The sequence below is a fragment of the Oratosquilla oratoria genome, chromosome 11 (assembly GCF_046742065.1).
Source record: "Oratosquilla oratoria isolate Oo_2021 chromosome 11, ASM4674206v1, whole genome shotgun sequence".
Taxonomy (NCBI): domain Eukaryota; kingdom Metazoa; phylum Arthropoda; class Malacostraca; order Stomatopoda; family Squillidae; genus Oratosquilla; species Oratosquilla oratoria.
In genome coordinates, this window is record NC_134787.1 from 22,577,583 (window position 1) to 22,590,264 (window position 12,682).

At 41.6% G+C, this 12,682-nt stretch overlaps 1 protein-coding gene across 1 annotated transcript; it reads left to right on the forward strand.

Moving 5' to 3' along the window:
• Nucleotides 1–12,120: 12,120 nt before the first annotated feature.
• On the forward strand, nucleotides 12,121–12,468 carry LOC143029985 (uncharacterized). The gene has a single exon (XM_076193195.1). It carries the CDS (start codon nucleotides 12,121–12,123, stop codon nucleotides 12,466–12,468), a length of 348 nt encoding a protein of 115 aa, XP_076049310.1.
• Nucleotides 12,469–12,682: the final 214 nt, after the last annotated feature.

Here is a 12,682-nt window from a genome sequence, read left to right on the forward strand (position 1 = left end):
GAGGCATGGCCTGCGGCTGCGGTGGCGGCAGAAGCGGCAGCCCTCGGCAGTGCCAGCGACGGCGGGTGGTGGCGGCCGGGGAGAGGCTGGCTACTTGTACCAGGAAAGAAGATGTGGGGCGAGTGGGTGGGTGGGCGGGTGGGCGGGTGGGTGTCACGATCTGTGGTCCTACCCACCACCTCCCCACCCCCGAGCCTCCCGGGGGCCCCTCGTGCCGTCGCGTCGCCACTGCGCCTGATAAGGAATTACGGGCATCAATCAGTGGGGGCGGCGGCGGCGGGAGCAGCATCCAGGCCCCGCGGGCATGGTGGCCAGCTGAACCGCCGCCGCCACCGCTGGGCCCACACCTAACCAGCTGCAGCTGAACATTGGCTCCGAACAGCAACAGCAGCAAGTTTCGGCTCCCGCCTTCCCCTCCTTCCCTCCCTCGTGGAGAAAGTGAAAGAAGCCAAGAGGATGAGAACTGCTCGCAAGACAAGACGGGTCGTCGTCGTCGTCGTCCGAGGCGAGGCAAGGCATCACACTACCGATCTGGAAACCCCGGCCGGAGAGTGCCCGGCTCAAACCCCGTCCCCAGGCCCTCCTTCCCGGCCGCTGAACTATAGGCGAAAGAGACCACAGAGGTTGTGCAAAAGCTGTAAAGAAGCTGAAGCGCCCGTGACTGCTTGTTATGTAAAGGGAGAGCGCGGGTGCCAAGTGCAATCAACTGGCACATGCGAAGGACACTGCAAGCGGCCCATGACTTCCAAGCAGCCAGCTGCAACAAGCGTACTCGCTTACTCTGTGCATTCACCGAATAAAAAAATTCATTTCTTTACAGTATGACGCGTGAATTCCCTCCCGGCGAGTTTCTTTTTTTATGTTTCTTTGTTCGCAAGATTACGAGAAAAGGACCGGATCCTTTGGCATAAAACTTTCGGGCGAGGATATGGCAATGGTTCCTATATGACCCTCATTCAATTTCGGAAATAACTTAAGGTCAAGGACACCCAATTTTTTTTTTTTTTTTTTTTATCTATTTAATTTTTTTGGGGGGATGCAGGCTACAATATCCTCATTATAACTTCCAATCCCAAAACTCTTCCCCTGTTTTTATTATTATTTTTTTTTTTCAAAAATAATCACATGCACATCGAAAAAATGCGGCGATGTTGCTCCCCTCAGCCCCGACCCTCGTGTATGGGCGCATCACCGGCGACGGAATACGAAGAATGAAAAACCGAAGTCGAGTTCGACCTTGAACGACTTTGAAAGATCGAACTCGGCGCCGCAGATTCTTCCTCGAGGGCCTCACTCCAAAGCGGCCGAGGACAGAAAAATGTTCCCTGTCACCAGCAGATAATTGAGGCCGCCTTTGGCCTCTCACTTCGTACGAAGACCTTCTTTGACCTCCAGTGACCTTGAGAGGTCGAAATCAAGGTCACACGTGTTTTCGCCGGGTTTCTTCAACAGGAAGGAGGTTGTAGGTCTTCGCCGTTGGGGTGTGTGGGGAGCCTGATAGCGGAGGCTGTATGGTAGGAGACCTCTTGGCCTTCGGTGGAGTGACTCGGTAGTATGAGTCAACTGAGACAGAACAGCTGACGCTGCTGCCGAGCGAAGTTTGTTACCCCCTGCTACCATCAACGGTTTGATCTCTTCCCATGTCTCATTTATCCTCGTCTATTTACTAGTTTCCCCCCTTTTCCCCGGGCGGAGTCCGGGTGAGAGGTATTGTTTTCGGTCGTTTTTTTTTTTTTTTTTTTTTTTTTTTTTTTTTTTTTTTAGCAGTGATTCAGCAAAATGGCTGGATCCAGTGACATGTTATCACTCTCTATTATAATATTTCTTCGTGATGGTAGTGGTATTCACGTTGGTAGTTTCAGGTAACAGGGATAGCGATAACAGTTCTGTTAGTTACATTAATACTAGAGGCGGTAGTAGTATCCGTGGTCAAAGAGATGCTGGTAGTTAACGTAGTAAAGTTAGTAGTGTTGCTGACAGTATGGTGATGATAGTAGTGGTGGTGGAAGTGAGGGTGGAAATTGCAGATGGAGTAGTGGTGGTGACGGGGATGGTAGTAGTAGTAGTAGTAGTAGTAGTAGTAGTAGTAGTAGTAGTAGTAGTAGTAGTAGTAGCAGCAGCAGTAGTAGTAGTAGCAGTAGTAGTAGTAGTAGTAGTAGTAGCAGTTTTGATGGCGGTAGTGTCAGTGATGAAAGAGATAGTACTAGCGACGGTTACAATAGTAGTGGTAAATGACATGGTATAGTAGTTATGATGGTTGTAGTAACAGTAATGGTAGTGGTTGAAGTGGTAGTGGTAGTGGTTGAAGTGGTAGTACCAGTATTGGTGGTGTTAATGGTGGTGGTGGTAGTGGTAGTGGAATACCATTTCCTGGTGGGCTAACTATTGCCCTAGGCAAAACAGGACAACTACAAAACCCTGCTAGTTCTGCCTTCTATATTTTGGCTTCCTCCCAAAAGGTAAAGTTCACTATAGAGGAGAGGAGAGGAGAGGAGAGGAGAGGAGAGGAGAGGAGAGGAGAGGGGATGAGAGGAGAGGAGGCTCCAAGTCTGGATGCGTGCCATCAGGAAAGAAAAATATCAAATTGCAGAATGGTATGTTTCTGAGCACCCTCATCATCCCTAACTACCACGAAGAAAGACAGGCTAGTTAGTGGCTCTCACGGTGGCTCATAAGAAACAGAGCAAGGACCCCCCACTCCCCACTCCGCCACGACCACCACCATCTCCACCACCACCTCCACCACTGGTAACCAACAGCATTCCCGAGCCCCCCATGATAAATATTTAGAAGGGCATGAGCAAAATTTTTTTAAACCTACCCACCCGCCATTTTACTTTGTTCATCAATCTTGTTATTTTCAATTCGAGGTTTCTTCCGCCATACCTGAACGGATGCATTTCTGAAGAAGAATCCCACTTCCTTCTATTCCCAGCTTGTTGAACTACTGTCTCGAGTGTCCCATGGCCCCTTTGATACCTCATCGATAATTAGTTCTTGATGTTTGTAAACATTTGCCTGAAGGTGATCATTTGGATGAAATTATTTTGTAACACTTCAGCGGGTGTTAAATTGTATATATAATCAGTTCCGTCAGTTTATGGTGTGAGAGTGTCGTGTGTGTGTGTGTGTGTGTGTGTGTGTGTGTGTGTGTGTGTGTGTGTGTGTGTGTGTGTGTGTGTGTGTGTGTGTGTGTGTGTGTGTGTGTTTCACTGGTACTCCGTAAATATCTTCATTTTTGTACTGGGTTTGACGCATTTTGAGCGTAATAGATTGATTAAAACAATTAAAACAATCACCAATCCCTGGCGAGCACTAGTGGTAGGTGTAATCGATTATTTTTTTCAGCAATCGAATAATTGAAACGATTACTACATATTTCTATTCACATTTAAGTTTATTCATTATACTGAAGGAAAAATAATAACTAAGAGCTGTATCATGTTGCGTTTTGGAAGAAAAAAAAAACATAAATCGAAGTATCCTCGATTATGTGTCCGTAATGGCAAAGAATTGCGTACCTGTGACGTCAATGCCAAAGCTTGTTTTCAAAAGCAGGAGAACTTGAGTCAACGAAAACGAACATTTGCATTTGCATTTCTTAACAGAGATGCATAAGGAACAGTGTTTCTCTTTGTTTCATAGTCAGTGTTTCGATGTGTGTACCCATATTTTAATCGGTTTAATGAAGGTTATTTTCCAAAGGCTCTATTTTATTTCACGTGTTTCTAGTCTGCTACAAAGATTTTTATTTGATGAGTTTATTTAGCTGTGATACGTATATTCATTTCTATATATACTCAATAGCCTGTTTGCTTCTTCCGTGTAGATTATTGCCAGTTTTCAAAAAACAAAAATGGATGAGTTTTTTTGCAACTTTATCTTTAGTAAACGAATGATTGAATTTACTCTGATGTGAATCTCTAAATATACTTAAAAATGTGTTTCTTCATTTATTCCTAGTTTGCTACAAAGATTAAGTTTTATTTCATTAACTGTGATATATACATTTATACATAAATATTTGTGATCGATTACTAAATAAAAAGTCAAAAGACATAATGTGGTATATCCATTATACATGTATGTATATTGTGTAGGCTTATCATATACATTAGGTACTGTATTGAACTAAAATCCATTTTTTCTAACTAGGCTGAGGTTTACTGTCGATCACTTGAATTTTTCGGGCAATGTAATGTAATTCAGGAAAAATTACAACAGAAATATACACTAAAAACTTATTTGCAGTCTTTAAACACTGGACTATACGGAAAAAGTGTACAAAATAATATTCCTTTAGAAAGGAGCTGTGAAAATGGGTCTAGTTAAAAAATGGACTAATGGGTAACCAGGGTAACTGGGAGTATTAAAGCATCATAATCCAGTAATCATAAAGGTAATCAGTAACCGTGATTGCAAAAAAGTAGTGTATTCGCCTACCACTGCCATATTTACTTACTGCACCACCCCAACTGCATCAACCTTGAACAACCATGGTGACACTACACATCCCTGATGCAGCCCCCTCCTCCCCACCCTTCACCTCAAAATGTTCACTTTCCTCCTTCCCAACACAAGTTCTGCTACTCACGTGAAAAAAATTACCGACCTTAGCAGACTTCCCCCGATCCCATATATTTGCACCACCTTCCATAACGTTTTCCTGTTAACCTTGTCACACGCCTTTTCCAAATCCATAAAAGACCAAAAGAGGTCCTTACCTTTTGCTAAAAAATTCGCATATATGTCTTACTACAAAAAAAATCAATCTGCACACATCCTTCCTAAAACCATTGTTTTCTTCTCTAATTATTACATATGTTCCCCTCCTAATACTCTTGGCCCTTCCCATACAGGAAATCTTACACTTAACAGACTGATCCCTCTAAAACTACCATATTCATATATGTCTCCTTTTCCCTCGTACACTTCCTTCTTTTAGGCACAGATTAAACAATCTCATCAGACATTCCACTATAACTCCCTTTGTAAGACTCTCCATATGAAAAACATCTAACCCAAGTGCCTGACAAGGATTCCCCTTTTCCGATGTTCTTTTTATCTCCTCATTTTTCTGTAACCTTATCATTCTCCTCTCGAATTATAGTTACTTCCCTGGCATCTCCCGTTGTCATAACCAAAGTTCCCTTTCCTTACCCTACATTCAACAATTCCCCAGAACACTACACATATTTCCCTTACTGCCTTCACTTACATTAGCATCTGTCCATCTACATTTTTTACATTCTCATTATCTGAATCGCACCCTCACTCTTTTCACACCCTTCCAAGACATTTCTATAGTTTTCAAAACTCTCTGACAGACACCTAGCCCACCTTACATTCACTTTCCTCTTAGCTTCCCTCACCTTTCATTTTGTTTCCTCCCCTTTAATTATGTATATTTATTTTCTCATTCCTTCTAATTATTCATCATATACTCGCTTATTTTCTACCACCACCGCCTTCGCCTCATCATCTTACCATTCACTGCCTCTCCTTTCATTCCTTCTCATCTTCCTCATTCCAAATTCTGTCTTTTATTTGAGCAATTTGTTACTTCCTTCTTCAAACATACCCATTCTTCCTCGACTCTTGTTTTCCCTATATCATTCACTACAGCTCATACTTCTCTCAACTTTGATTGATATTCTTTCTCTTTCTCATTTGATTTGCTCACCTTTAACACCCCTCTGCATCCCACCATTTTCTTTCTTTTCCACCTAACCTCTACTTTTATTTTCTCATTCGCCAGATCTAACAGTCCACTCCCCTCTCCCTCAACATATATACACCAAAATTTCTTCCAATCCTCTTTTCTGGGCACCACTACATAGTCCATTAATGCCCTCTCGACTTCTCTCCTATCCTCCACCCTAGCCCAGGTGTACTTATGCTTATTTTTTTGTTTAAGATAATTGTGCCCGCTGTAATAATTTCCCTTTCAATGCACACCTTCAACATCTCTCCACTATATCCCTTTCTTGACACCCCATATCCTGCTACCACTTCATCTATCAGCTTCTCTACTGAAATATCTGAACACTACATTTATATTTTTTCAAAAATCTGTACACATTTAAATCAATCCAAGAATAAATTTTCATCTTCCTCTTTTCACACACACTAATGTCAATATCTTCCAACCCATTCTCACCTTCTACATTATCCTCAATGACACTTCATTACGCACTTGCCTACATCATTACTTCCCAACATTATCACTCCTTGCCTTCCTCGCCCTTTTGCCACTGCCAAAACCCTTCTCTTTCATTTTCATTTGACTCAACACTAACACATCCATCTCTTCACATACTACCCAGTTCTTCCCATCTAACATCACCCGTACTATATCCATGCACATTCAGTAACCTAACTGGTTCTTGTTGGAATCTTCCTCAAGATTTTCTTTTGCCTTGATGTTTCGTAAGAGAAAAATATTGAGTGAGGGATCACCAGTCCTTTTACTCCGTCCCACTTAGTTTCCTTCGAAAACACGCAATACGGTGGCGATTTTCTTCTCCCCATCACAGGGGTAAAAGAAAATACAGTATAGCTCAATACACTAGCACCTAATCAGTATGATCGAGCTGATTACACTAATTTCAGACTTCATTCAGAACCACAGCCATTTCAACACACCAACGACAACTTTACATGCACTTCTCACCATACATACAACCTTACCAAGGTGGATTAAGCCACTCTGCTGAGGTACAGAGGCTCCATCGTTCCTCAGGGGGCCTCAGAGTAGATCCACCTCATATACGTTAATAATGGCCGGAATAACTTCAAACATGCAAACATACACCGCCTCTGGTTTCGCTTCCTTCAAGAAGGATTGGATGCAGGGGGGAGGGGAGGGTGGCACGAAGGCGAAAAATGAGATAGGGTGGGTGGCGGCAGCAGACAGGCAGAACAAAAGAAAAAGTAGCAGTAGTGGCGCGATTCCAGTATTTAGTACTCGAAAACTGATGAAGTTCAAGTAACGACTAGAGTATTCACTTTTACCACTAAGGCAAAATCGTTTGCTCGTGAGTTTGGGATAGTGTTGACTTGAATCCTGAGTTGTATGGAAGACGAGTACATCAGGGAAGGGAGAAGTATCCGATTGTAACTTCTTTGAAAGTGAAAAGCTCAAAAACGGTGGTAAAGCGCTGTTTGATGTAGTGCAGTTCATGGCAGACGACTTTAAATCGTAAAGAAATGTCGACATTGCGGCAATATAGGGAGGGGAGGTTAGCAGCTACGAGTTTACCTTCCTAAGATGTACCCCCATCGATCTATTGGTACTATCGCCTGAACTTATGACTGCTACAGCTGAGTCGCCTCGCCAGACCCGGCTCGGACAGGTTATGTCCTTCTTGTCTTGAAAGTTGGTCCAAATGCAGTAGCAGCACAAATGAGGTAATTAACGCTGGCAATGGTTGGACTCGCTACTGAGGTCACTCATTTGTAATGCAGAATTACAATCCAACTTGTTCAATGTGTGAATATGCATATTAAATATTACTCCTGCTGTAGCTATAATGTAAAATTAAACTGTATTGTTACATGCACTAAACATTAAATGCATCTAATTGCATTGTTCACCGTGCTCAAAATAAAGGTTGGTAAGTAAGCGAACTAAGCGATGAAATAATTAAAAATTTGAATATGATATTCATAAAATTCTTCTTAGCATAGGATGAAAAAAATGCAAATTCAACGTTTCTGTGCCACATAAAAGCCGCAGTTATGAGAACTAGACATTGTATGACAACTGCAAGAACATAACTGTATTACTGCTGATACAGATAACTAATACATCTGTGTACTCTCAGAGCCCTTACATGCCTAAGTGACGCCCCCCAATCCCCCATCACCATTACCATCTCCACCATCCCTTACTACCTATTATAGCTGTTGGCTTGCGAAATGATTAAAACAGATTTTAAAAATTTTATCTAAATGTCCCTACTGCAGAAAGGATAAGGGGAAAAATATTTCATATTCTGTTGGTTCTAACGCAAAATTCGTATATTACAGTAAAATATTCAGGGTTTCTTTGATCTTGTTTTGTTATAATTATTTTGTCAGCCTTGTGGGCGGCACGTCCACACTAGAATTGCCGTCCCCCTAAATGTGCCGCCCCAGAGCAAATGCCCCCCCTGCCCATCCCCCTCATGTGAGGACCCTGTGTACTATGGATACCGTCGCCTCATTCCTGAAAAGCAACTTCAACGAAACCCGGTATACAAGTTGCTCTCTCCTGCGGGCACAAATATTATAGATGACGTTTGAGGATTTTTCATTTACTAATTTAAACTTTTGGTAGCTCATTTGGCGCTCATTGAAATAATTCTTTGAGATGTTCACACACACAGTTAATGAATGAGAGAGTGGGAAATAGGGGAGAGGGAGAGGGAGAGAGAGAGAGAGAGAGAGAGAGAGAGAGAGAGAGAGAGAGAGAGAGAGAGAGAGAGAGAGAGAGAAGGGGGAGGGATAGAGAGAGAAATATGAAGAGGGAAGAATAGAGTGAGAGAGATATGGCGGGGCGGCAAGAGAGAAGTGGTGGATTAGAGAAACAGAGAGAAATATGGCGGGGGTAAAAATAGAGATGGATAACAGAGGAGAGAGAGAGGCGGGGAGGTAGAGAAAGAGAGAAATATGGCAAGGTGAAGGGTAGAAAGACAAAGAGAGAGAGAGAGGGAGATATATTGGGTGAAGGAGAGAGATATGCCGGGGAGAGAGAGAGGGGGGAAGGGAGAGAGAAATGATGAGAGATGTGGCGGGGGAAAGAGAGAGGAGAAGGGATAGAGAAAGGGAAATATGGCGGGGAGAGGGATAGATATTTATATATAGAGAGAGAGATATGACGGGATGGGGAAAGAGAGATAAATCAATCAATCAGTCATCCTGAGTCCAATGCTGCTGAACAAAGGCCTCTTTCATAGCATTCCATGACTCACGACCGCGCCATCCTCTGCAACGTCATTCCTGCAAATTTCTCTATCTCGTCCCTCCACCTTCTGTCTGGTCTCCCTCTTCCACGCCTACCATCCCACGGCGTCCACTCAATCACACTTGCTCTATCGCTCCTCAGTCGGTCGCACTAACTTACCTGCCCAATCCCACTTCCTCTCTTTTACCGCCTCCACAATATCTTTCACTCCAGTCTGCTCTCTCACCCAACTTGCTCTCTTTCCTCTTTTCGTTTTTCCCAACATTAATCCCTCCATTATCTTCTGTGCATTCCATAGCTTTGTCTCCATCGCCTTCGTCACTTTCCAAGTCTCCCCCGTAGATTAATAATTGTTGGCAGAATGCATTGATTGTTAACTTTAGGTTTCAAACATAAAGGTAGAGAGCCTTTCATGATTTTGTTATATCAAAGTTTTTCCAACCAATTGCAATACGCCTTTTTATTTTACCAAGATCTTGAGTCACTTTCACCATCTGGCCTAAAAAATTATTCTCTTCAACTTCTTCAAGACTCTCACTATTGATTATAATCTCTTTAATTTCAACTTTCGTGTTGAACATTACTTTGGTTTTACTTATTCATTTTCAACCCTACGTTGACACTTTCCTTGTTTAGATCACTCAGCATATCTTGCAAGTCTTCTGCTCTTTCTGAAATAAGAATAATGTCATCCGCAAATTTTAGACGGTTAAGATATTTCCAATTAATTTTCAAACCTTTCTCTTCCCAACTCAACCTTCTGAAAATCTCTTCCAATCAAGCTGTAAATAATTTGGGTGATATTGTATAGCCTTGCCGCACTCTTTTCTTCATCTTTATCTTTTCTGTATCGTTATGTAGTCGAATTTTAGCTGTACCTTCCGCATAAATCTTTTCTAGCACCCTTAAGATCTATTCGTTTGTACCCTGCTTGCGTAGCGAGTTCAGTATCGTTATTTGTTCAACCAAGTCAAAGGCCTTCTCGTATCAACAAAAGCTAATCAAAGAGGTATTTTGTGTTGTGTCGTTTTTTCGATTATTTGATTCATTGCTTGCAAATGGTCTAGAGTCGAATATCCGCTTCTAAAGCCTGCCTGTTATCTTGGTTTCCACCTAAAACTTAATCTGCTTGTAAGGATCTTGAAGAATACTTTATATACATTTGATAGCAAACTAATCGGTCGGTAGTTACTAAGGTCTTTCTGGTCTCCTTTTCCATGCAGCAAAATCACTATAGCATTGCACCACGCATCAGGAACGCTTTCTTGACGTCAATACTGGGTGTACAACTGAGCTAATTTACAACGAACTTCTTTCCCTGCGTCTTTCAAAAGATTTATTGATATACCATCTTCTCCAAGTGCTTTCCCTAGTTTCATATTTTTAGAGCAAACCGTATTTCTTCCTTTGTAACTTCTGGTACACCACTAACGCCTACAGATGAATTTTCTGACTCAACTACGGTCTTTGATGAGTAAGCCTCTTGGCAAAACTCTTCTATTCTTTCTACCATTCTGTCTCTGCATTTAATGATCTCTATTTCTATTTTTCAAACATATCATTTGCTGCTTTCTTAAAGCATGTCTGCGCTAGGCCCCTTTAACACTTTTACCTTTCCGAATAGTTTCCTCCATTACATCCATGTTTCTTTTTCTTTCCTCGGTTCTCTGCCTTTTGTTGATATTTCGTCTCTCCTGCGTTTAATTTAGTCGTTTTTTTTTTTTAGGTCATTTGTAGCTTTGGTGTATTTGTTTTCTCTGATACTTTTTGTACTTCCTACTTTCTCTGCCGATTCCCTAATGACATTCAGTAAATTCAGATTTATACTTTCGACGGTGTCCTTAATTCTTAAGAGCTTTGAATATATTTTTAATTTCTAACTGAAATTTCTTATTGTGCTTAACCTTTGCAAATCTTATTTTTCTTTTCTTTTTTATTATCATTATTATTATTATTAGTTTCTTTCTCTCGGCTCTGAAATTCAATTTTGCTGTGCAACCTATCATTCCATGGTCACTATATTTGACCGTAACACTGCTAACGCTCTTGCTCTCATCTCCTAATATGAAGTCTACTTCGTTCTTTGTTGTTCCATTTGGTCTTCTCCACGTGCATATGCGACTTACACGCTTCTGGGAGAAAGTGTTCATTATTCTAATGTTGTACCTCTCTGCAAAACTGACCAAGATCTCGCCTCTGTCAGTTCTCTCACCTAGCCCAAACTTCTCAGCGCATGACACATCTCCCATCTTTTTTCCTACTTTAGTATCAAAATCGACTATTACCAACATGCATTAACTTTTTTCTCGATTCATTACCTGACTTAAATTATCATAGGACTCAATTTCATCGTTTGAACTCTATGAAATTGGTGCATAAACCTGAATAATTTTAATGTACATTTTACATAGCCTAATCACAACCCAAGCTACCCTGTCCGATAAACTACTGAACTTGACTACGTTACCAGCAACCTCTCGGTTTATCAAGAATCCTACTCCACTAGATATTTCTTTTTCCTTACCTCTATAGTAGAACAGGTGGTGACTATCTTGTAACTGTATCAGCTTTTCTTCCGCTCTTTGGATTTCGCTCAGTCCCACGATGTCTCACTTGATGTTGTCTAGTTCTTCCATTAAACTATCCAGCCTGTGATCTTCCGAGAGGATTATTAAAATTTAAGTATAGATCTTCATTTTATTCTATTTAATGTCCAAGACATGGATCTGCTTGGACAGTGTTTCCTCACATTCGTTGGCACACTGCCCGTAAGACGATGATTCAACAGTAACGGCCGGTTTGCTTTTGGTTATGCAATTCATGTTTGCTATGAAGGAATTTTGACAGTAATCTTACCTCCCTGACAACCGGTTTCTGGTGAGATATTCCCTTGGTGTCACCTTATTCAGTATATTTGGTGGAACCCTATACTCGTGCATCTACAGGGTACCCAATGGTCCACGCCGTCATTATGACGGTACCCCATATTCCAATGAAGAATTTCCTTGTTCGCCATCAGGGACGTGCCAGTTAGCAGTGAGTCCTGCGACTATGTATGTGAGCTGCTCTTTGTCTCATCTTTCGTACAAAACCTGTTCGATTTGGGTGACTCTGCAGAGATTTTCATCTCCCAAATACAGAAAGACCTAAATAAAATATACAAATGGGCAGATATGAATAACATGAAATTTAATGAGGACAAATTTGATTTTATAAAGTTCGGTAAGAACGGGCACGATACTTCATATAAAGATCCAAAAGGAAACCATATCACACAACAAACATCGGTAAGAGATCTAGGAGTTATACTTTCGGATGATGCTACATTTGATCAACACGTAGAAAAAACAGTATCAAAATGCAGACAACGAATGGGATACATACTTAGAACCTTCCACACCAGAGAACCAGAAACCTTGCTAACCTTATGGAAAGCCCTAGTCATCCCTATCATGGACTACTGCTCACAACTTTGGGCTACATACAAACAAGGCCACATCATGAAGCTGGAGGCTCTGTAGAGAACCTTTACCTCAACAGTCAAAAGAACCCCAGCTCACCAAGATGTGGACAAACACAATCACTGGGAAAGACTGGCTGAAAATGAACTCTACTCCATAGAGAGGAGACTAGAGAGATATCTGATAGTATATACATGGAAAATCCTAGAAGGCAGATCACTCCACCCAAAACAGAACCTATAAAACCAGTAAAGACCCATATCACCCCAGAAGA